General features: G+C 34.0%; 1 protein-coding gene across 3 annotated transcripts; it reads right to left on the bottom strand.

Moving 5' to 3' along the window:
- Positions 1–449: 449 nt before the first annotated feature.
- On the bottom strand, positions 450–25,065 carry acsl1a (acyl-CoA synthetase long chain family member 1a). Of its 3 annotated transcripts, none has more exons than XM_051108627.1 (21): positions 24,987–25,065; positions 15,084–15,305; positions 12,943–13,057; positions 12,767–12,831; positions 12,525–12,626; positions 12,338–12,437; positions 11,370–11,545; positions 11,224–11,256; positions 11,032–11,083; positions 9,473–9,546; positions 8,848–8,925; positions 8,431–8,565; positions 8,199–8,333; positions 5,371–5,466; positions 5,205–5,277; positions 5,004–5,092; positions 4,751–4,867; positions 3,241–3,384; positions 3,025–3,126; positions 2,847–2,918; positions 450–1,401 (listed from the first exon to the last, which is right to left on the bottom strand). In XM_051108627.1, exons 2-21 carry the CDS (start codon positions 15,276–15,278, stop codon positions 1,261–1,263), a joined length of 2,094 nt encoding a protein of 697 aa, XP_050964584.1. In that variant the 5' UTR covers positions 15,279–15,305; positions 24,987–25,065; the 3' UTR covers positions 450–1,260. The 3 variants fall into 3 exon arrangements, with proteins under 3 accessions (XP_050964584.1, XP_050964575.1, XP_050964567.1); XM_051108618.1 differs by lacking the exons at positions 8,848–8,925; positions 24,987–25,065 and adding exons at positions 8,994–9,071; positions 18,306–18,498; XM_051108610.1 differs by lacking the exon at positions 24,987–25,065 and adding an exon at positions 18,306–18,498.
- Positions 25,066–26,724: the final 1,659 nt, after the last annotated feature.

Raw genomic sequence — 26,724 nt, 5'->3', positions numbered from 1 at the left:
ATCACATTTTCTTTTTAACTGTAGTGTTAATGTGATTCATGGCAAACTCAACTTGATTTTATGCTTAATATTGCTGTTCGCTCTCATTCTAACATCATTCCCAGTTACTGCAATTGACCCATCGCAAAGATCCGCCCCTTTTCATTACTGTTGCTAAATCTATTATCTCACCCTCTTTACTAGTTACAAAATAAAATAAACACGAACGAACATTAAAAGGTAGCTGGTTTAAACCATGGAAAGACATTACACACCATTTTTAGGTTCAGTTTCACCAACGTTAATCTACGGTCCGGTCTACTTTGTTTGTCAGACAAAAATGGCAGATACGCCGTTATGATTGGTCAGATCGCCTGTCAATCAAACTCCCATTGTGTCATGCTCAGATTTTTTTTAAATACAGGCACTGGAATAGTTATCAGTGTTAATGGATAGGAACCCAAACACTATTAAAAGAATGCCATAAGTTTATTTTTCTCTTCAACACCCACATGCTATAACTGTTTGCACAATTTACATGAACCAGAATACAACAAAGATGTACAAACATAAATAGATAACCTATATACAAGCTTTAATCTCCAGGAGAGAGGCACATTTGAGATGTACCGAGATTTCAAAGTGCTGTTAGTGGAATTTGAGTATCAACCAATATGTGATGTTATTTCAGTGGAAATCATTTTTTTCAGATAAGGAAAATACCTCAAATATGTCAAACACAAGCGTTCTGACTTACAATTGTGACCATAAATTTAAATAGTGTAAACTGATAAATATCCATTTACAGAAGTTGGAAACCACTATGTTTTAAATTAGTTTTGATGAAAATATCTGCACATGGATTACAAATTAGAACCCTGTCAGCACTTTTTGGCACATGAATATGAATATCAGCTGTATCAGTCTGTTGTTTTGTTTTATATGATCATGTTGGTGTCTTCTGGGTTAGTAGATTCAAGGCATTCACTGGCCTAAGGCATAGGGGTGGTTTATTTCCAGTTTCTTGAATTGTCGCCACAGATGAATAGCAGGGCTTGTGAGATGTTTGGTATGTGCTTTGCTGGCAGGACTATACTTCATCTCTTTTGAGAGATGACTGTGGCACCTCCAAGTGGTAGAAATGACAAAAGAACCAGCCACAGTGGTTCTTCTCTCTCCCCACTCACCGTGTGAGTGATACAACAACATGACAGAACTGGAGCACTTCCTTCAGTTCAGTCACTGTTAGTGTAGTCTCTCAATCTCTCTTTCTCTAGTTGTTCACATTTTGATTTTAGCATAAAGCTGGTCAATCTGCTGTCTGAAGTGGTTTCTCAGCTCGGCTCTCTTTGCTTTCAGTGTTGGTGTGAGGAGCCCATTCTGAACAGAGAACATTTCCATGTGCAGGGTAATGTCTCTCACCTACACACACACAGATTAGATAAAAGAATACAAAGTTATTCTCTTACAGGGGTCAACTTTCCTGAACCAGGAATCCCATGTAGACTCAACCAACCCAGAACCCCACTGCAAAAATACATAATTTGGTAACACTTTACTAAAAGTCTTTGTGTGTAATGGATTTAAAAGTAGGTTTAATGCATTAATTATACATTGTAATGCACCTTATAATGCATTGTACAATCGTATAAATAATTGTAACCACAGTCAATACATTATAACACTTATCAATTCATTTTTACACTATGGGATTTAAATTCGGTTATAATTACGACAAGATATAATGTATTACAACACACATTATGAATAATTATAACGCATTATACCTTTTAATAAGCTTCTATAATGCATTATACATGAAGGCTTTAATTAAAGTGTTACCAATCATTTTTTTAATACAATTTTAATAACAATAATATATTTTTTAATTATAATTATAACAATATTACTATTATATTACAAATAATAATAAATTAATAGTAGTATAATAGTATTAAATATAATGATATATATATATATATATATATATATATATATATATATATATATATATATATATATATATAAAATACAACAACATAATAATAAAAAATAATAAATAATATGAATACATTTATTATAATTAATCATATTACTAAAAACAGCTTGTTATATTATATATTAATTATAATTATTTACAATTGTTATTAGTATGTTAATAATACATAACAGCTTAAATATACTTATAATTAGTATTATATTTTAATATTTTTTAAATGATTTTTTAATAATAATTTAGATATAATAATTATAGCAATTATATTAATTATTTTAGTAGTAATAATAATAATAATCATCATCATCATTTTAAAATACAATTGTAAAAACAATATTTAATAGATTTAACAAACTTTATTAGATTGCAACTTTATTATATTATTAGTGTTGACCTGATAAATCTAAATTAACTAAATTAACTTAATTTTATTGTCCAACAGAGACATTTATTAAAATAATGTTAATCTCTCTGTAATTAATAAAATTGAGTTAAATGTAGAACCTGGTCAACAGTTAATTCTATTATTAGTAAAATATTAATTTAAAAAATATATATAAAAAAGTAAAATATTAGTAAATATTGTCATTTATAAAAGCAACAAAACAACATTTTTAAAATTGTAATTATTGTTTTAAAAGGTTATTAGACAAATCAACTATATTTAGAAATACATTTTGAAATATCAAATATTTTCTTTGTTTTTAAGAAATATCCTTTGTGTTATTTGTGAGTTAATAGACCCTTCTGTATGTTGACATGTGGATCAGTATTTATAACAAATAAAACAAAATAAGAAATTAACAGATAAATCGCGTAAAAATGTGATTGTGTTATCAAGAAGTTAAACAATTGTGTTTGTTATATTAACCTGTTCAAAGGACTTCAGTCCAGCTTCCTTCCCCAGCCGAATGATATCCTCTAGGATGGCATTTTTCAGTTCCTGGTTAAACACAATTATCAATCAGGGATGGTACAGGCCTGAAACATTGTCATCAACTATGAATCCAAAGCGTTCAAATTTCTTATTTTCTGTATGAGTGTTTTACCTTGTTTTTGCACATTTCAGTATAGGAGCCCTCAATGCCTCTTTTCTTTGCCCATCCTGGCAGAAAGTCTGGATCAGGAACCACAATGCCCACTAAACAAGCCTACAAAAAGACACAGGATGGGTTTACTCTCATTTCTAGCATATACCAAAGCACATCCACACACTCCGATTCACTGTTTTGCGGAAGCAACACTCATCCAGTCCCGTTTCTCACCTGCAGACTGTCTCCATGTACAAAGACCTGAGCCACAGGGTCACTGCGGATGTAGATGTTCTCAATCTTCTCTGGAGCGATGTATTCACCCTGAGCCAGCTTAAAGATGTGTTTCTTCCTGTCTATAATCTTCAGAGTCCCATTCTAAAACAATACATATTTAACTTCACTAATTAAAATTCAGTGTGAGTTCCAATGTGTAAATATCTGGTTCACAATAACTGATCTCTGATCTTTTGAACTTTCCATGTCTTTCAAGAATCCTGAAAAAATGTATTAAGCAGCATGACTGTTTTCAACACTAATAATAAGAAATGTGACATTCAGCTTTGCCAACACAGGAATACACAATTAAAATGAAAAACAATATTCAAAACTACAATAATATTTGACAATATCACTTTTTACTCTATTTTTGACCAAATAAATACAGCTCTAAAAAGTAATTCAGGGGACCTGTGATCACAACTTGGGTAAATGCATGGTTGCAAGTTAAAAATGAAAATGTATTTATTTACCTTTTAAGTTGCAATCATTATTTTGATGAGATAATGTTGATCACATTAACATAATATTGTGTGTAATTTAAACTCATGCATTAGTTGATTTTGTTTTAATTAATATTATTAAATTGTGGTAATTTAATACAATTTTCTTAATAACTTTGGAAACTGGGCAGCAGATTGCTAGTTCCCAGCATTCTTTGGAGAGTAAATGCTGAAATGTTATTTTGTGTTTTTTTTTTGTTTGTTTGTTTGTTTTTTTGTGAAGTGAAAGACCTGTCAGTGTTTAATGCAGTTATGTTTGACATAACTTATTTGTTAATTTAATTTACATGCTTTTTTTTTGTTAAACACATTATTTTTTAGAATGCATGGTAAGCATAAGAGATAAGAGGTTTGCTCATTAGTTAAGGCCCTTTCACACAAAGAATGATAACCATGAAGATAACTATAATGATAACTATATTAGCATCTATTACCTGTAAGTGCATGCTGCAATTATATGTTGTCGGAAACACTTTACAATAAGGTGTCATTTGTTAACACTGGCTAATGTATTAACTACCATGAATGAATAATAAACAATAAATTTATTACACTATTTAGTTAGTTAATAAATTACAGTTGTTCATAGTTAGTTCAAAGTGCATTCAGAAATGTTAACAAACAACTTTAATAATGCATTAGTAAAATTAGTAAAAAGTTTTCCCAATATTGCTGTTTTTACCATCTTTTATGACCAAATTATTACAATTTTGGTGTGCATAAGAGACTTCCTTTAAAAACTGTAATTTTGTAAAGGGTAAAATGAATATTAAATATTTTTAGTGGGTCAATAACTGGGTTGATGTCAGTTCCATTTAAAATTATTCTGATTCACTGAATCAAGTAGAAGGTTTACAGAAATAAGGACACTGATTAAATTAGAACTGAACTGGGAGAGTAAAAAAAGATACAAATCAGTGTAAATAAGGAGCAGAAGTGCTGAGAGAAGATGTGGAACTTACTGGAAGCCATTTGCCGACATCTCCAGTGTGCAGCCAGCCGTCTTTATCTATAGCCTCTGAAGTTCGCTCTGGGTCCTTCAGGTAACCTTGAAACACATTTGGTCCTTTCACACACACCTGTGGAAAACACAAACACCAGTCAATTGAGAGTCACACCATTAGCATTACGCCACAAATGCTGTCAATAGAGCTTAACTTGTATTCAACCTAGAATATTCTTTTAAAATTCAATATATTTTAATTCATGACACACCTCTCCCTCTCCATTCGCTGCAAAATAATTCATCTCAGCCACATCCACAAGCTTAACGAAGTTACAGGGCAGTGGTGCTCCCACATGACCTAGTTACAGAGACCAGGAGAGCTTGTGTTACTACACAGGCTGTTTATACATCATCCAAGGAGTGTCTGTTTGTTTTTATGTTTTAATGTGTGTACACTGATATCGTTTTACCTGCTGTCCAGTCTCCAGGAAGTGACATAGTGCAGCCTGCAGTACACTCTGTCTGCCCATAACCCTCATAAAACTACAAAATAATAACCACAAAAACAAAAGACAGTAACCTTTGAATCAGCTGTTGGAATACTGATAGCAAAAGAACAGAGGTGTGTGTGTGTACCTGGCAGCCCAGCGCTGCTCGCAGAAATGTGAGCACAGTGGGAGAGACAGGAGCGGCTCCTGTGATCATTAGCCTCACGCGTCCACCCAAACTGGACTGTAGGGGGAGTCACAGGAGTCAGGATGGTTGTTTACATAGAAAATAGTTGTCACCAGTGTTGGGGGTAATGCACGTTATGTAATCAGATTACTTTTCAAAGTAACTAGTAACAGTACTTTGAGTTACTTTTTTTTAAAAAAGGTTACTTTGTTTTCTTATTTGTTGACTGATAGCTCTCCTGTCCCAATGTTGAGAGAAATCGTGAGTAAGTGCAGAGGTGTGTGTTGCTGTGCAAATATGAATATGAATATGCATTTACTCATCTCACTTGTACAAAAACAGATTCAGTTTTTCCTCAAAATGAATAAAAACAGTGAAATGCAAACTCAAAATATGATGCAAACCTGCAATAATTAAATATGAAATAACACAAATATCCTTTATGTATTTAGTCTCATTTTATTAACCAGTGTCTTTGATGCTGACATTTAAAGGGTTTGTATAGCTGTGCCCTCTGCAGTACAAATATGCATTTACATTTCCTTCAGCCTGATGCTTATTCATTTCACTTTTTGGTTTGAAAGGGCTTTTACATTTGCCAAAAATAGAACTTTTTATATAAAAAACAAACAAAAAAGCCCAGCCCAGACGAGAAAGTAATGCAAAAGTAACACAACGCATTACTTTCCATAAAAAGTAACTAAATAACACAATTAGTTTTTTTTTTTTAGGAGTAACGCAATAATGTAATGCATTACTTTTGCATTACTGTTTGTAATGGATAACTTTCCCTAACACTGGTTGTCACACTTCTGTCTGAAGGGCTATACAGTCTTATGTTTAGGCATAGTTTAGTTACAAAAGGTTATAGAGTTAAACCAGTGATAGAAAAGTGACAGAATTCTGAGCAAATAAGCAGAAGAACTCTGTAAACTCCATAATATTTATATAATCTAGTCATAACATGGCTCAATACTGTGGTATTGTGGTGAAATTAAAAAAAAAAAAAGTTTTTCAAATAAATGCTGTTGTTTTGAACTTTCTACTGATTAAAGAATTCTGAAAAGCAATGTACCAGTTTATTCCTTCAGCTGAAAAGAAATTTAGGTTTTTAAGGAAAACGTTCCAGGATTTTTATCCAATAGGACTTCAATAGAAGCCAGCGGGTTGAAGGTCCAAATTGCCATTTTAATGCAGCTTCAAAGTGCTCTACACAATCCCAGTCAATCATTAAAGGTTTATCTAGTGAAATGATTGGTCATTTCCTAAACGAATAAAAAAATTCTATACTTTTTAACCACAAATGCTCATCTTGCACTAGCTCTGTGATGCATGTCTATGACTGCACGCATTATGTAATCCTGTGGAAAGGTCATTTGTGGTTAGTAGGGTCAAATCCTCCATCTCATTTTCTCCTCCAACTTTAAAATCATCCGATATCATCGTTTTACCCTTCTTTGTTATGGGCATTTGACTTTTTTTGCACATTTGTTTTGGTTTTTTTGTTTTTTTAAGAAAATGACAGATCGTTTCCCTATGTAAAACCCTTATTCCTTGGCTGGGATCAATGTAGAGCCTTTTGAAGCTGCACTGAAACTGCAATTTGGACCCCTTTGCTCCCATTTAAGCCCACTATATGAAGACAAATCCTGGAATGTTTTCCTCAAAAGACTTAATTTCTTTTTGACTGAAGAAAAAATAATTCTGAAAATTCTATCTATTGTTCTATCTTTCTATCTATCTGTCGTTCAGTTTATTGGCTGTCGTTTGCTTGTCTATCTTTCAATCTATCATTTTATCATTTGTTCGAGCTGTCATTTGATCTATCAGTCTATGGTTCTATCGTTCAATTTATCGTACTGTCGTTTATTCATTCTATCGTTCAAACGTTCTATCATTTGTTCGTTCTATTGTTCAATCTAGAATTTGTTTGTTCTATCATTCGATCTTACAATCTATGGTTCTATCGTTTGTTCTATAGTTCAGTTTATCGTACTGTCATTCTATGGTTCTATCGTTTGTTTGTTCTATCGTTCAATTTATTGTACTGTCGTTTGTTCGTTCTGTCGTTCAATCAAATGTTCTATCATCAGTTCGTTCTATCGTTCAATCTATAATTTGTTCGTTCTATCATTCGATCTAACAATCTATAGTTATATCGCTTGTTCTATCGTTCAATTTATCGTACAGTCGTTCTGTTGTTCAATCTAACAATCTATTGTTCTATCATTTGTTCATTCTATAGTTCGATCTAACAATCTATGGTTCTATCGTTTGTTTGTTCTATCGTTCAATTTATCATACTGTCGTTTGTTCGTTCTATCATTTGTTCATTCTATCGTTCAATCTACAATTTGTTTGTTCTATCATTCGATCTAACAATCTGTGGTTCTATCATTTGTTTGTTCTTTCATTCAATTTATCGTACTGTCGTTTGTTTGTTCTATCGTTCAATCTAAAATTTTTTAGAATATTATAGAATATTCCAACAATATAATTCCTTTGCATCAGTATTTTTATAGCTGTGGTGTGGACTTCCATATTCTAATAGAATCAGAATGACTATAAAAACTTTAAAACAGTTCCAGTTATCGTCCTTCGTGTGGGCGAATTTTAGATGAGATGTGATTTCTCTTGATTTGTTTTTTTTTTCTTTACTTTATAAATGTTATATATGCTGAGTATTTTTGAATGTGTGTTGCTAAGCAACAGAGTCTTTATAGATGCTCTATGTTTTCATCTGACTGTTCTGTCCTTGGGCTCTAACACATTCCGTTTTGTCTGCTTACCTGTACTTTGCTGAAGATCAGTTTATCCCACATGCTATCCTTCCTCACAACTCCGCTTTTAAGCTCCGCCTCTTTCCTGCTGGTGGCAAAATCCAGCAGCCATCTTTTCAGAGGGGTGTTTGCCTGTCCAAAGATCTTAATGCAAACACACAAGAGATTATAATGAGCACAATCACTAAGTAATCACAGAATTAAATGCAAAGTTTGTGTGTGTATAACAAAACAGAAGTACCTTATCAAACATGCGGTTGAGTAGTCTAGGAACTACAGGGAATATAGTAGGCTTAAGAGTCTTCAAATCATCCATCAGCAGGCGAATATCACCCTGAAAATATCCAATCCTGGCCCCGTGGACCAGAAGCACACCCTACACGTGCAACAACACAATTAGGCAACAAGAATATAATGCAGTACATTTCTATATATTATGTAGCCACAGATGCAGTCAAGAAATCATAATATCATATATTGGGGGAGTACATTTTCAGAAAATGTTCATTTTTGGGTGAACTGTACCTTTAACCAAAACATCCCTCAAAAATTAAATTAGAAGTCAGTATTAAGTGCACCACAAATTAACTTTGTTACAAACTGTGTAGAAAACATATTAAACAATTGTTTAATGACTGTGTGCATGCATAATACATACCTCGACCACTCTCTCAAACATGTGTGCTAGTGGTAGGTAAGAAATGTGAATATCCGTCTGATTAAGCATGCAGTGAACCTGTAACACACACACACACACACACACACACACACACACACACACATGCGGTGTGAAATACAGCGTACCTCTACTACCCTTTCAAACATATGCGCTAGCGGTAAGAAGGAGATGAGAACATCTTGAGGATTAGTTTTTAGCAACCCCTAACCACACACACATACACATATACATACACATATACATACGTATACAAATACATCAACACACAGGACATGAGGGAGGAAGGAAGAGGAAACAGACAATTAAATGAGGAAATGAGGCAAAGGAAAAGATAAACGATGAATACAGAAGGAACTTGACATGAAGAATGCATTTCACTTAATTAACTGACAAACGAAATGAATGAAGGATGCTCCTAAAAACTTCACAGACCTGATCTGTCATTTAAATCTCACTGGTGCTTGTTTTCCAAGAAAGACTCCACTACAATTTACATGTATTCATTTAGCAGCTAGCTTTCATCCAAAGTGACTTACAAATGAAAAAGCACATTTTTAAACAATAGATTTTAAAGAATACAAAAGTGAGAAATCTCTTGGATTACCTCTGTAACTTTAATGAAAGCAGAACAATTCGAAACAACATTTCCATGTGTGAGCATTGCTCCTTTTGGATTTCCTGTTGGGAAAACAAATTATACATTCATTCATGAGTTGAAGCACTACAAATATGGCATGAATGATGTGTTCTTTATGTATTGTGTGTTTAAAAGAATAAAAAAGGAAAGAAACTAGACATACACAATTAACATTTACATGTTAAATTGGTTAGAATCTATAATTACAAACCAGTATAAATTTCTTTCTTTTCCTGTGAATTTTTCAGGAATATCTTAACAGATGGTTGTCAAATTCCAAAATGACAAAAAAAAAAAACATCATAAAAGTTGTTCTATTTGACTCTTCTAAAGATAAATATTGTAAAAGAATAGTAATTTACTGAAAATCTTGAAATTCACCCTAGTTCTTCTTGGGACATTCAGTTGATCCAGTTCATAAAACCAGTCTGAATGATCGGTTTCTCAACTACAAATAAAATACTACAAATGCAACCATATTTGCACATACACTACCAGTCAAAAGTTTTTGAACAGTAAGATTTTTTATGTTTTTTAAAGAAGTCTCTATTGCTCACCAAGCCTGCATTTATTTGATCCAAAGCACAGCAAAAACAGTAACATTTTGTAATATTTAAAATAACTGTTCCTATTTGAATATACTTTAAAATGTAATTTATTCCTGAGATTCCAAAGCTGCATTTTTAGCATCATTATTCCAGTCACACGATCCTTCAGAAATCAATCTAATATTCTGCTCAAAAAACATTTATTATTATGTTGAAAACAGCTGAGTAGATTTTTTCAGCTTTATTTGATGAATAGAAAGTGCAGAAGAACAGCATTTATCTGAAATAGAAACCTTTTGTAACATTATAAATATGTTATCATCACTTTTGATTAATTTAAAGCATCCTTGCTAAATAAAAGTATTGCTATCTATAATTTCTTTCCCAAAAACACACACACACACACAAAAAAAAACACATTATACTGACATTATACTGATTATAGTATATAATGTTACAAAAGCTTTTTATTTCAGATAAGTGCTGATATTTCTATTTATCAAAGAATCCTAAAAAAAAAAATTCAAGTGTTTTAAATATTGATAATACTAATAATAAATATGTTTCTTGAACAGCAAAATCAGCATATTAGAATGATTTCTGAAGGATCTTGTGACACTGAAGACTGGAGTAATGATGCTGAAAATTTAGCTTTGATCACAGGAATAATTTACATTTTAATATATTTAAATAGAAAGCTTTTTTTTTTTTTTTTTTTTTTTTTAAGTAAAAATATTTCATAATAGAACTGGTTAGTTTTGGATCAATTAAATGCAGGCTTGGTGAGCAGAAGAGAATTCTTTAAAAAAAACATTAAAAATCTTACCGTTCAAAAAGTTTTGACTGCTAGGTTAAGTTGTTCTCTTTCATTCTCAAAAGTATTGGAATCCATTAACATGTTACAAAAAATGATAATTCTGAGATTAATCACAATTGAATAATTAAATACTTAGTAAACACACATATAAACACTTTTACCTGTAGTTCCACTTGTGAAGCAAATCAGTGCCAGGTCCTCTGGTTTAGGTGGCTAGAAATAAAATCCAAACAAGGATTCATTAAATGACCATGAAGCAGAAAACAAATAATAAAACTGTCAAATGAAACAATTAATTATTTTCATATAAAGTTACAAGTCTGTAAATGAATACAGCACTCAGTTTTACTCACAATGGGTGTCTTGTAGTTGGCTTTGCCAATAGCCTGCCAAAAGAAAGACTTCATTTAGTGGAGCAAAAATAGATTAATGTGATCACTGCTTGCCAAGGGTGTCTAAGTGTGTATTTGTTTGTGTGTGTGTGTGTGAGTAATCAAACCTCCAGCTCCTTGAGGCTCAGGACCTCAATGCCTTTCTGTTGTGCTTGTACAGTCAGTTCACTGTCAAATTTCTCCATGATCACTATGGTTGTGACACTGTGTTTCCGGCCAGACACACAGTCCAGAATCAGACGAGCCTTATCCGCGATGTCACAGATCACAGTGGAGATGGTGGCTAGAACAAAAGCTCTGTTACTCACAACACATTTCTCACAATTTCAACACAACTTCCATCTTCATTAAAATCTACAAATGAAATTAAAAATAGTTCTGAATGTGAATCTGAAAAATAGTATTAAATGTAATTAAATATGACATATTTTAAACAATTTAACTTTAGTTTTAAATTGAATTGTCAATTGAATATCAAGTTCAGTCACAGCACAGGCTCATACAGTAGGTCTTTTATGTGCAAAAGGCGAGCGATCACATCAAGTACTATATGATTGTACGGAATTTTGATTGGCCTCTGATTGCTTGCTGAACATGTAAATGTCCTGGTTCAGTGTTTGCTGTAAGCTGGGCGCTATCAGAGCTCCTTTGAAATCCTCCACCTCCCCAGCTCCACCTGTCTAGATCTGCTATGGGATATATGCCTATTCATGGAGCAGCAGCATATCATACATTCTCACAGCAGTGTATCTGTGTATCTATTGGCAGCAGAAAGTTCATACTTGCTATGAAATAGCAGCTTGCATAGTTGATCTAGGCCACCAAACCAAATACATTAATATTGTCATATCAATTATCATGCTAAAACTATTCCAAGAGTTTTCATGATTGAAAGTCGGATTAATAATGATCTGATTAATTCTATTTCAGTGAACAAAACACTTGTCTGGATTAAGGCAAAAATGGTGCTATTAACTATTTTGAAAGTCCTCATTTTATTTGCAGTATTAAAAAATGAATATAAGAGAAAGACAAATTCACAGAATTGAAAAAAAGATGCTGTGCGTTTACTCACTTTTGTCAATGATATAGCTGATGGCCTCTGTACCAAGTGTATCATACAACGGCACTGCCACCAGTGAATATGTGTAACAAGCCAGCTCTGAAATCGTCCACTACATAAATGTACACACAGTTGAATTAATTGTGGAATGTACTGTATGCACAAATAAGATTATCTTATGTAGAATGCATGTGATTACCTCTGGCCTGTTCTGTGCAAAGATGCCAATGTATTTGTCTCCTGTTTGACTGTGACCTCTGTGGAGTAATGCAGAACCTGCAAACTCCGCTCTGTCTGCTACCTGCACACAAAAAACATAGCTTACTCAAATGCAAAGCCATATCTTATTAAGTACGAAAGAGACAGGGATCAACACACGTACAGAGAAAAAAGTTCTGAAATAAATTTTCAAATCAATTTAGCAGATTATAGCAATCTTACCTCTTTATATGAAAGCCATTTATATGGCTTGCCTGGTTTACGTGACCCCAAACAAGGACCATTATCTATAAAAATAAAACGCAAAAATGTAAAGATCTCACACATAATGACAAAACCTTTTGGGTGAACTATTGGGTGCTTTTAATTTATTTTTTTTAAATAACTACTTGACTTACTTGACACTCGTAGCCCTCGTAAGAAAAACTCATACATTGTCTGAGCGTCTTTGTAGTAGTATGCCATGTACGTGTCACTGTCCTGTAGAATAGAGCGACGAGCATATCCACTACCCTGAAAAAAAAAATAAAAAAAATCTCTAATATTCTGTACTGAACAATCAAATAACATCTCCTTACTCCAGGCAAATCCACCCCTGCTTAATTCATACTACAGAGATAATCTGGAAAAGCATGAACAGAGCTGCAAAAAGTGAATCGTTGCAGTGTTTTAAACTGTACATTAGAAAATCTTGTAACGCCAATCAAATTTGAGGACAAGAACTAAACATTAATAGAATTAATGCTAAAACAATGCTTACAGCAGAATTAGGCTTAGGTTTTGATTAAAAAAGAAAAAAAAACACGGCCCTTAACAGCAGAGGAAGGGAAGACTTCATGCTAAAGGAATTTACAGATGGTCGCCGCATAGTGGATCTGACTGGCTTTATAGCTGTTGCCAACATGCTTCAGTGTGTTACCATAGCAGCAAACATGCAAGAAATGGTGAGAATACACAGACTTTTTCAGGCAAAGACAGAGACAGAGATCAAGGACATACATCTACAATTATACTTGTCTGGGTGAAAGACACTGTAATTATTTGTATCCAAAGCAAAGTTTCAGTCTGTGCACCTACGTACATACCCTTATACACTTAAAACTGATATAAACATAAAAAACCGTGTGATGACAGAACCTGACGTAGAGGAAAAAACAGAATTTTGATGAAAAGACGACTAAAAATAACTGTACCTAGTTGCCCCAGTGTTAACGCATATACACTACCGTTCAAAAGTGTGTCAAGTTTTTTATGATTTGATCCCAACTGATGAAGAAGGGTCTTATCTAGCAAAATGATCGGTTATTTTCTAAAAAAAAAAAAAAAAAAAAAAAAAAAAAAAAAAAATACAATTATAATTGATATACTTTTCAACCTCAAACGTGCTTCTTGTCTAGCTTTGCGTGAAGTCCGTGTATTCCGGTTCATGACAGTTAGGGTAGGTCGAAAAACTCTCATTTCATTTTCTTCTCCAACTTCAAAAATCGCTGTTTTACCTTTTTTTGTAAACGGCATTTGCGCGTTCACTTTGTAAACACTTGGTCACTTCTGCAGCGATATAGGACGATTTTGAAGTTGGAGAAGAAAATGAGATGGGAGTTTTTCGACACACCCTAACTGTCCTGAACCGAAACACACAAGAGTTCACACAGAGCTAGACAAGATGAGCATTTGAGGTTAAAAAAAATATAAATTGTCTTTTTGTTCTGGAAGTGAACTTTTCCTTTAAAAGCTTTTTTTTTCAGGTAGGGAGTAGACATAGTTATTATAAAAATCACAATGCACTGTCCCAAAAAACACACCAATTGTTTTCTGCACTAAGACATGACTGCATGTATGCCTGAGGACACAGATGGGTAACTCAGTACAGAGTTCATACATGCATGCAAAAGACTTTTTGAGACCTTTTCACATGCTGTGGTGCCACCTTCAGCACTGCAGAACTGCTTATAGAGGAAGTTTGATTATAATCATTGTCGCATCAGATAGATGCCTTCAAAGGTCTTTAACTTAAACGCGTTTAATGAAGTTTTGCAAGGTACGATGGTGTGCAGGACTTCTTATGACCTTGGCCATTGCTGCTAAGCAACTGTAGGAAACCAGAACGCACTACTTTTTAATCAATCTTCTGGAAATCAATTTTTGGCCATGATGAGCTTGCCTAAAGGTTTTCTGGCAAAGTTTTGCAAAGTTTTATGATTTATGGCATTAAAACATTCAAAAGCATAATTTGAGGCAGTTAGTAACAAAGGAACGAGTTATCCTCAAGTGCAACTGTGTATTTTGCTGCCTTTGCCAAATGACGGCACAATCAGTAGTACACAATCTCAAAATAAAAACGTTGCACATCAAGAGTATTAAAAAGCCCTCATCTCAACGGTGATTGGTTGTATTGCATGTACTACAGGTCACATGTGTCCTTCCTGTTTATGTGGCCTGAAAAATCCTTTTGTTTTACAGACATTTTATACACATTTTATCTCTAACCCTGAAACATTCCACTTCACTCTGCTGTTTATGGAAGCATTCTGACACCTACCTGGACCTCCACGGACTGCATGGCGAGGTCACAGGGTGGTTTAAGTGCTTTGGGACGAGTGGCGAACCAGTATGTGGTGATGGCAGCGAATGCGCCCATGCCCATGAGGGTGTTGGTGGGTAACGTGCGCACATACTGCCTCAAGTCGTCCAACTCAGGTATCCGCAGGTGCCGGATCAGATCCTGGGCCTGCATGGCTCTGCCGATTCAGCTTGCTGAAGTCTGAAACAAGAAAACACAGAGAACACAGATTTCTTGATACAGTAAACATAATATTCCTGCTATATTCTAAGTTACTTTTTCCAGTTTTGTACCAGTTCACAATACTAAACACACAAACTCAACCCAACCAAAAAACTGTCATGATATCCAAACGATCGTCTTTCATTTAATGCGACAGCTCTATATGAGCAGAAAATGGGGCTATAATAAAAAATGCAATAAATATTTCAGCTGCATCAGCCCATAGCCTCTAGCAGTGCTTAGCTGTACAGTCTCTCCTCATGAAAGTGGACTAATTACAGACAGGAAGAGAGGACCTCAGACACTTCTGCAGCTTGACTGCACTGCTCTTACAATAAAGACCGAAATCTCTTCTAAAGGGTGGCAGCTTCTCAGTATCAGTGAGGCATTTGCTGATAATATCACTGAAACCACTTTGTCTTCACACTGAGAGTGAAAAGAAGTGCTAAAGCCGGTGAACAGCACTGTGTTAATGTGTTGTACATAATATTGTGGGCCATCACCTCAGAGGTCTATGTGACATTGGCCCACTGTTTTATCCACAGACTTCTCACATATACACTACTAGTTTGGAATAATGAAGATTGCTACAGGCTTTCAAAATAAATCTCTTATGAAGACACCAAGGCTGCATTCATCTAATTAAAAAACACAGTAAAATATCACAATTTATTTTTAGCTCTTTTCGAAAGGTATATCACAGTTTACACAAAAACACTAAGCAGCAAAAACTGTTTTTGACATACTAAAAATGTTTCTTAATAGAAGTTCAGTTTCAGAATGAAAATTTCCTGATAATTTACTCACCCCCACACTGTAAAAAAAATAATTTGTTGAGTCAACTTAAAATAATTTGTAACCTGGCTGCCTTAAAATTTTATGTTCAGTCAACTCAAAAAAAAGTTTATTCAACTTGAAATGTTAAATTATACTAAGTGACAACTTAGATATTTGAGTTGAATCAACTTAAAATTTTAAGGCAGCTGGGTTACTTACCCATCTGTTAAGTTTAGCAAACACAAATATCTAAGTTGTTACTTAGTATAACTTAACATTTTAAGTTGACTAAACTTATTTTAGTTGACTGAATTTAAAATTTTAAGGCAGCAGGGTAACAAATTATTTTAAGTTGACTCAACAAATTGTGTTTTTTATTTTTTACAGTGCATGTCATTCAAGATGTTCACGTCTTTCTTCAGTCGAAAAGAAATAAAGGTTTTTGAAGAAAACATTGTATATACTTGTATATACTTTTTAACCACAAATCTTGCACTAGCTCGACCTCACACATTACGTAATCATGTACATGTAATGTAGGCGGAAGTACCGACCCAGCATTTACAAAAGAAAGTGCGAGGAAGTTCAAACACCCTTTAGAAAAAAAAGGTAAAATAACGATGTTGGATGATTTTGAAATTGAAGGAGAAAATGAGATGGGGTTTTTAGACCTACATTACTTCTTTTAATCGAAGTACACAGACAAAAAACGTGCATGGCTTTTCCAAATGATTATGAAATGCGTGAAGACATGCATGTGCATCACAGAGCTAGTTCAAGATGAGCATTTGTGGTTAAAAAGTGTATACATTTTTTATTTATTTTTTGTAAATGACAGATAATTTTGCTAGCTAAGGCCTTATTCCTCATCTGGGATTATATAGAGCCCTTTGAAGCAGAAATGAGAATGCAGTTTTAACCTTTAACCTGTCGTCAAGCGTTGTAGCTTATTATACAGAGAAAATTCATAGAATGTTTTCCTTAAATTAAAATTCTTAATTTAAGACTTAAAAATCTTGAATGACATGGGATATCAGGAAATTTTCATTCTGGAAGTGAACTTCTCCTTTAAGCACAAATTAGGCATATTAAAATGATTTCTATAGGATCATGTGACACTGAGGAATGGAGTAATGATGCTGAAAATTCAGCTTTATCATCACACAAAAAAATTACATATTTTCAGGCAGAAAACACTTCAGTTAGACTGTAATAATTTTTCACAATATTATAGTTTTTACTGTATTCACAATCAAACAAAAGGCGAGCCTTGGTGAGCATATTTAAATTAACAACATCATAAAAAAAATGAACCTTAAAAAAAAAAAAAAAAAAAAAAAAAAAACCTTAATTATTCCAAACCTGTGTATTTCTACAAATACAGCAATACTGTTCTATTTTGCATCACATAATAGTAATCAATAGAAACTTTGAAAAATCTCAAAATTCACAAATGTAGAATTATTTTACTACAATCTCATGATGACCACATAGTATTACTTCTACATTTTAAATCAGCTGTAATGAATGTCTAATCAATGAATGAAATGCTTACTCTGCACTGTAAAAAAAATGTTTTTTGATGATAAAATGACCAGATTACTATTTTACTAGAGTACATTCTACAAGAAAATACTATTTAAAATTTTCTACTTCAAAACTTTAATTCAATAAGTTACGTGGCGTTTCTTTGTAATGGTTTGTGAAACTCACTAGCAATTTCTGAGTGAAAATTGTTTCTACATAAATATGTATTTTAGTCTACCATAAAAGATGACAGTAACACACAGGACAATTTAACTTTTAATTGTACTCACTCTAGCATGACTACCAAAAACTTAATTTATTTCACAAAACATGAATAATCCAATAAAACAAAACATCAATATCATTTGAAGGCAGATCACTAATTTACTATTTCGCAAGGTGAAAATGTTCTCTAGTTTCCATTCTACAAGTCCCAATGCCTCTGACCTTCAACTAAACCAAGTCTAGTTCACACACATTTACATAGCTATCTAAATAAGAACATTGCATAAAGGTTATTCATTTCTGAATCAATTTTCCAATTGACGACACTAAATTTCCCCGATTTACCTCACTTTTGGGGGCAATATTACACCTAAAGTGTCATAGGTAAAAACACACAGTTTTTGACATAATGAATCTTTTATAAGGGAATCAAAGCAACAATGGACTTACCCTGCAGCTCTAGTTGTTGGGTTTCTTCTATGTGTGTGGGTGAGTAAGCTGTATCGTAATAATATGTTATTATAATAAGGGACGCTTCCAGCGTGTCTGTTATATAGTTAAACTGACCTAAGCAGCACTGAAGGAAACTACTGGCTATGAATAGCAGAATGACCCTCACGGACAGCAAAACCACCACGTGGGTCTCTCTCTTTTTCTCTCCCAGTATTTAAACCCTGTAGTCTGTTTTCGCAGATGCAACCGTGTGTGCGTGAATGAAGTGGGTCTGTTGAGATGCATCAAAACACATGGAGATTCTGGCATCCCACACATCAATACAAAGCGTACTGTTGCTTTTCTTATCTCAGAAACATAAGCACACAAATCCAATCCAAAGACGTGAGAGCCGACATTGCCATGTTTGTGTGTGAAATTCCTGCTGAACAGCACAGTAGCTGATAGTCGTGAAGCAAATCTGCTCTGTAATTCGAGAACAAGAGATTTGTGGCAGCTCAAGCACTCTGCTACTCAAACACAATACAGTAATTCACAAAGATAAAGACGAAAAAAAAGACATTCCATATGTGCCTGAAAATATCAGCTTTTTTTTTTTAAATAAAAAAAAAGGAAAATATTATACACCTTGCCTAACTGAAACAAACTAAAACTATTAAAAACTACTTTTATTAATTGAAAAGAAGCTAAAATGAAATATAAATATTAGATTAAACCACTAAATCACTAAAACTGAAATAAAAATAAACTAAAAAAAAAAAAAAAAAACATGACTATTTTTAAAACAAACTAAAATTAAAATGAAAATATTCATAATATGAATGAATACTATAAAAGGATATGAACAATACCAAATCAACACTGGCATGACCATGACATTTTATTATCTTATTATCTTATTTTATTATTTTTTTCTTATTTTTGCATTGTAACATTATTTTCATAATGCTTAAGCTCATTTACCCCCAAATTTTCATTGCCATAAAGCATTTTCACTCACTTTTGTAATGTAGGAAAAATAATGTTTTTATTCAATTATCAAAAGAAAAAGATACACAATATATCAGCATCATAATAGTTGATCTTAGTGATTTTTTTCTTTTATTTACTGGTGTGGATTGAACAGTTTATATAGGATATTTAACTGTGCATGCTGATTTTTCTTTAAAAGCATTTTTCAGTGTCATTGATGGTTTAAATGTCTGTGTGCTGCTGCACAGTGTTAGTATAAATATGAGTTGAGTTATTCCTGAAAGATACTGTATGCTTATGTCTACATGAGGCTGTTTCTGAGAGGTTGAAATTGACTGTGTGTGTGTGTGTGTGTGTGTAAAATGTTAGTGCCAGCAGCTGTGTGTATCTGGCTCACAGATGGGAAACGTCATGCTGATCACATGGCAGGTCTGGCAGTGCTTGTCCTCGAAGTGAAAGCTAACCTCTCTCCATACTTGGGCTGCTGACAGTATAAACCAATGACAGAGCTACACTCACAATCAGCCCACTGAGAGAAAGACAGTAAAAGTGAGACAGACAGACAGACAGAGAGAGAGAGAGAGATAGAAGCCAGAGGAACTTTTCATAACTCACAGGACTTAATGAAAGTTCATATCACCTTGACCTCAGACGTTTCAACTAAAATTCTTTAGAATACTTACAAATAGATACAAACCAAGAAACCAATTTTCTCAAGAAAAACTCCACCACAGAAGAAGACCCTTCTAAAGGGTTCTCCAATGCAGTCTATTTACTCTTAATGCAGAATGAGAGAAACAACTGAGATATTAAAGAGATACTGGAGGCTGAGAAAGTTCTGTAAAGCATTATGTCACATAAATGGAACCTAATGGAAAAAGAGAGAGAGAGAGAGCAGCAAGAACAAACAGCTGTTCTGACAAATGGTACTCAGGATACCAAACTCATGACACACACACATATACGCACAAACACACACACAAACAAACAAGTAGTTCTGTAACAGCTTGAACACAAATTAAGGTAAATAACTTGCAGGTTCACAGAGTCAACTGTGCACTTAATGCTGCAAATTTACTTTTTGTCAAATATATTGTCAAATACATTTGTTGTATTTATATATGTATGTGTGTATATATAAAAATTCTCTCCATTTAAGGAGAAGCCCACTTCCAAAGGTTCACATATAATGTACCCCCTTGTCATCCAAGATGTTCATGTCTTACTTTCTTCAGTCGTAAAGAAATGTTTTTTGAGGAAAGCATTTCAGCATTTTTCTCCATATAATGGACCGATATGGTGCCCCAATTTTGAACTTCCAAAATGCAGTTTAAATGCGGCTTCAAACGATCCCAGCCGAGAACTAAGGGTCTTATCTAGCGTAATGATCTGTTATTTTCATAAAAAATAATACAATTTCTATACTTTTTTAATGTCAAACGCTCGTCCATGTCCATAGTGTATTCTTAAAGGTTTAAAAAACAAAACAAAATGACCTTACAATTATTCTCTTCATGCAAAATGGAGGTAAATGTGGATGAAAATTATGTACAATAGCATGCTCTTGGAATGACAATGTCCACCCTCATACCACCTTCCTCTGACTATGTCAAAAAAATAGACTACAACATAAATTAAAAGCTATTTTTTTTAAGATCTTCCCATGAAGCATCCCAATTTTTTAAGTGGAAACACATCAACAATGGAATGACATGCATGTTTGTCAAACTTATTGTTTTGTCAAGACTTTTTCTGCATTAATACAGCAAAAAGCTACATCAAAACAGCAAACCTCTGCTTTTTTACATTCCTGAGAATTCAAACTAGACATTTGGCCCTTCGTATTCCCTCATAATATGTAGTGTAATTCCAGGAATTGGATCTCATAACAATAACATCTGCATAACCCTCATAACTCCATCAGCGGCGGCCCATTCAGATTTAGAGATTATTTTTTGGACTGAGGAAAAAAAATCTTGTCAGATAGATTTCCTGTTCTCCAAAGTCTGTCAGGGCATCATAGCAGCTGTTGAACTATTCATGGGCTCCCTGAAGGAAAGACAGCTAAAGCACACTGGTCTATAGATAGATTAAGCTACTGACGTGAAAATCTATGTATCGATAATCAGAGAAAAGCAATGCAATCCAAGAGACTTGACTGTATGAGAGATTAGCAGTTTCATGGCTATATACAATATATTAATAGCGTTCATGGATAAATTCAATAATAATTATATGACATGATGTCTCTGAGCCACTGACCCAATTCAGTCGAGAACAGAGAATGATTTGTTTGGGTGTTACAGAAAAATGCTATTAAAGAGAAACAAAAGACAAACGGCTGACATGCAAGTTAAGATCATTAACCCGTACATTAATAGAATTACAAGGAGAAGACTCAAAATTATTCATAGAACTAATGCCGTTACTCTTTAAAGGAATAATTTGAAAAAAACTAATGAAAATTTATTCAGCCAATATGTAGTTGAGTTTGTTTCCTTTTACCAGGAACAGTTTGGTAAAACTTTGCATTACATCACTTTAATGGATCCTCCGCAAGGAATTAGGTCCACTTTCACTTCTGGCCAGAACACAAGTCCATAATTCAATATCGCTTCCTTCAGTGAAAAAGTCCATCCTCTGTATTCTCACCTCAAAATCCACCAACATCATTGTTCACAACTGTTCTATGTTTTTGTAAACAATGTTTGATCTCTGCATATTTCTCACCTGATTCAGATGAGACGACTTTTCTACTAGAGAAAGTAACATTATGAATATACTGTAAGACTTGAAACACTAAGTTAAAAATGTCTTGATGGGTTTTTTTGCCATAATTATGCAGCTTTTTGCTGTCAGAGCATCAGTAAGCATTTGAACCTTTTGTAATCATTGCAAATGAGTCCCTCACTTGAAAATATCAAATTTCAAATTCACACAGTCATTGTTGGAAAGGGTTCAAATATGCAAATATGCAGAAAAACAAATAATTTGTGGGACGTGAAGGATTTTTCTGAAGAACAGCAGGCAGTTGAACTGTTCAGGACAAACAAGGGACTCATGAACAATGATTACTAAACAAACAAAAACAAAAAACAACTGTGGATCATTCATATAAAAGCATAGTATTAAGAATCAAGTGTATATAAACTTTTGAACGGGGTTATTTTTATAAATTCAACTATTATTTTCTCTTGTGCCCTATATGGAAATATCTTTAAAATTAAATATATTATTCAGGTCAGTACTAAATAAAAAAATAACATGCATTTAGTTTGATCCCTCTTATTTTGGTAAAAAAAAATTAACATTTTGCAGATTCTGCCAGGTGTGTGTAAACTTTTGACTACAACTGTATATGTCATTATGAATGCTTCGGGACTTTCATAATAATCTCCTGATTTAATGGAAGTTAGTCTTTCAGAATCTAGAAATAAAAGCAGTTCCAGGCTAGATAAAATGGGCTTGGTCACGTTTGAACTCTTTCTAACTGAACCACACCTAAAGCCTTCTATAACAAGTTTAAAAGTGGAGCAGTACATAATACAAACCATTTTCCATAGAAGGCCAGAGGGCAGTTTTGGCTTTTGTGAAAAGAAAGACTTACAATAGAAACGGAAGATCTGAAAATTGAGACAGGCTCTTTTATTTGTAAGCGTGTTATGTCAAATATATTAAATAACAGATGAGAACAAATTTCGATTGGTAACCACAGCAACAAGTGTTATTTTGGGGAGGGGAAACTATCCTCAGTGGATTGCTCATCTTTTATTTTAATACTAGCAGCAAAATTATAACAGATTCTGATATGGTCCGTGGAATATGCAAACTATCAACAAGGAACAAGAAGAAAACATTTATATGCAACCTTAACCTTGACAGAAGGTTAACGTGACCACAAAACCCAAAGATGCAAACAAACTGTCTGCATGAATATGAGAAAAACAGAAGGAAATGCAAACAGCACAACCCTTGAGATTCTAGACCGCCAAAATTCTGAACATTCCGGAGCGTGTCTGCTACTCACATACCACAACCCTACCGTTTAAAATCTCAACCACAACATATTCACGTACTATCAATTTCACACACACACACACAAATAATGCGTTTAACTGACTTGATGAGAATGATATAGTCATCTCATTTCAAAACATGACCACAAGCTGTGAGAACCATTTCTTACCACAATACTGGGGAAAAAAAAAATCTTTGAAGTTTTTCATGCAAAACTTGACCTGACACTGATTCTTACATTATGGTTTGTTATGCTTTTTAGAAGATATAAGAAGTGTGACTTCTTCTAAAGTAAATTTTAATAAATTACATAAATATAATTCCCCTGCCGTGGTTATGATCCAAAAATAAGCCCATCTTTCAGCCCCTGCATCAACGAAATTAGGCCAAATTAACTGTGTTAAGAGGTCTTCTTGTCTGCAAACCTGTTGCATAACCATGCTCTATTTGGATGTTCTCTGTGAACCTTTATTATAACAAGTAAACAGCTTTTTGCATGTGATGCATTGCAGGTTTGCTGATGAAAAAAAAAGTGTTTAAGTTAACCCATGTTAGTATAAAAGTTAAATGGCTAGTTTAGGATTCCACCTAATTTGTGATGACCAGTGATATGGACAAGCAAATGGAAGGTTACACGACAAGAAGGGATGCCACAGCATGCCGTGGACAAGAGCTACATTGTCTCCATGTCCGATTCCGTTCTGTATTAGCTAATTAACTAACAATAGAGCACGCAAAGCACCGACAAGCGTCTCCAAACACGCTCCATCTCCGCCCCACTCTTTGTCTTCACACGATCCCCTGCTGAACTTCAGCCATCTCTGACAGAGGAGCAGCATGGAAATGCGTGCTGGGTTAACACATACACACCTATATATTGTGTGGGCCTTAACATTCTCGGTTTTTTCTCTGCTAAATACGCAAAATGTTAAAGCGCTTATTTTCTTTTTCTGCTTTGCGACGTCCGATTCGCGATTGATTTCTTCTTTCGAGTCAGATATTTTCAATGCATCGATCCATAAAAAGCAACCTGAGCGATTCGATCAAGAATCGGAAGGAATCGTTCCAAGGTGTTCGCAAGCTAACGAATCAATTTACTAGCTGACATAAAAACGGCAGTAGTGAACTGATCTGATCGATTGTTTCGACCTGTAACGGCAAGTTACTTTTAATAGCTTAATATTAGAAATTACACAAATAAAGCGTACTGAAAACGTCTGAGAAACACACACAGATCAAAGCAGCATAATGTTATTTATTATTATATATTATTTACAGCAGACGTGTATTTTGTTTATAAATATGGATGCAACGATTGCATGCCACAAGCCACGTGAGCACTTATTTACGCGTTGAAAATGGTTAACACCATTTCAGTCTATGGCTGAAATGACGTGTTCAAAAGAACCGATTTAACCAAATGAGTCAGACTTAATTCCTACCACTACTCAAATGACTTGCTGAATAAAAACATCACCAAAAGCGGCATCATCACAGCGTTTATGTGTTGAACTGTGCATGCATGATGAGGATGAGCAAATGCTTTGACGCAACAATTTGCATTTGTACGCTTTTCTCCGTGATATATTTATTAATGTCCACAGTTTGGACGTTTTTAAGACTTATTCAGTTCAATCTACAGTATTAGTAATATTAATCCAGTCAAGATTAAAGTAGAATTGCACAAACCTGAATGCTGTGACTGTAACGTCCACACAGCTGTTATTTGGAGGCGTGTATGGCGCTCCGCGCTGTCTTCAGATAGGAAACCGGGCACTCGACCAATCAGAACACCCGTTTCATATCTTTACCAGTGTGAATTAAAAGAATGAGTTTAATTGGTCTTCTTTTAGGCAAATTTGCATACGCACTGTTGTGATGATAAAAAATAAACTGCGACGTTCGTTAATAAAGCAAGATGAGCTCTGTTCTTTCTGTACACCATAAGGTACACTAATGAATATGAGTTATAAAAATATAAGAAGACCGTTTTACCATCTATTAGTGTGTACCTACGTTTATAATTTCCGCCTTTTCTGTTGACCCTATAACCGATATTTCTAAATATTAATAACAACCTTTTTGAGTTATGTTTTTAATCAGCTTTATTCCTGGTGGCTATATTAACATTTTTCATTTACAGTAAACTCTTCCATGGTCAAATATCACATTTCACATATTACGAACTTAACATGACTGATTATTGTGGTGATACAGGATGAAATATGATAAGTGTTCTGGTAAGTGTAACAAAGTTAGTAACTAATTAAAAGTTCTTTGTTTCTTTATTTCAACAAGAGTAATTTACTTCTTCATATGACAATATGTCTCCCTCTAGTGAGCAACGCTACGCCATGAAATCACCGCTTTCATTTTTAGGATATATTTATTAGGGGGAAAACGAGAAATAAGGAAAAATGTTTCGCCATTTTAAAATTTATTCACTGAGCAGCAGATTTATATTTGATTTCGGACGATTTTGAATATTAAGGATGTTCTATTGTGATGCACGAACAATGCTGAATGTCTCGTGTGAAGTGATGCAGAGGAGACTCACGGTGGCGCGCGAAGCTAAAGGATTGTGTGTGTCTCTGGCCTTGGGTCACCACGGGTCACCGACTCTCGCATGACAACACATCGTCTGGAGGATCAACATTTTTTCCCATCAACGTAGGAATTTCAAATCTAGCACATGTGCGCAACATACTAAATGACAAAAGTTATAGTATGCGTAGTATAGGGGGTACTTACAGATGCAAAACTGCCTAGTTGATGACTAAAATAAAAAGATAATAAAACTAATGAACAAATGAATATTAAAACTGTCGTCTGACCCAAACAATCAATAAACAGTAATAAATGAATACACATTTTTATAGCCTAAATTAAAACTTATTTTTAAGAAGCTTGCTTAAAAATCGACTATACGTTTTGTTGAAATCTCCACACGATGGCGCTTTGGATTAAGTAGTAATAAACCTATACAGCTACGTCAGGAGTCTTCAGAGATTTGTTTTAACTGTAAATTCTAATAAATTTCTGGGAAGGTCGTGAGCATATATATATATAAATAATCTACAATATTAATTATTAGCCAATTTCAAAGTTTCAGAACAGACAAAATTCTCTTCATGAACAGACAAAAAAAAAAAAAAAAAAAAAAATCAGTAGCGCAGGGCAATGGGCAGGACTTTTAAATCAGTCTTTAAAAGATTTGCCGTAGCAACCCTTCACACAAGTGAAAGCATCCCCTCCTGGCCGAAAAAGCCCAGACTGGTTAGTGTGTCTGTGAAAAAGTCTTAGGTTGGTTGGGATATAAGGCGAACTGTACTGCTGTAATCAGGGTGACATGCATGACTGCGCTCCTCTAATTCTCTTTCACATGGATAGATCCTTACAGACAGAGTTCAGCTTTCAGGTAGCCCCT

The sequence above is a fragment of the Labeo rohita genome, chromosome 1, assembly GCF_022985175.1.
Source record: "Labeo rohita strain BAU-BD-2019 chromosome 1, IGBB_LRoh.1.0, whole genome shotgun sequence".
NCBI classification, from domain to species: Eukaryota; Metazoa; Chordata; class Actinopteri; order Cypriniformes; family Cyprinidae; genus Labeo; species Labeo rohita.
Note: the sequence above shows the minus strand (reverse complement) of the source record. Positions and strands in the feature narration are given on the sequence as shown.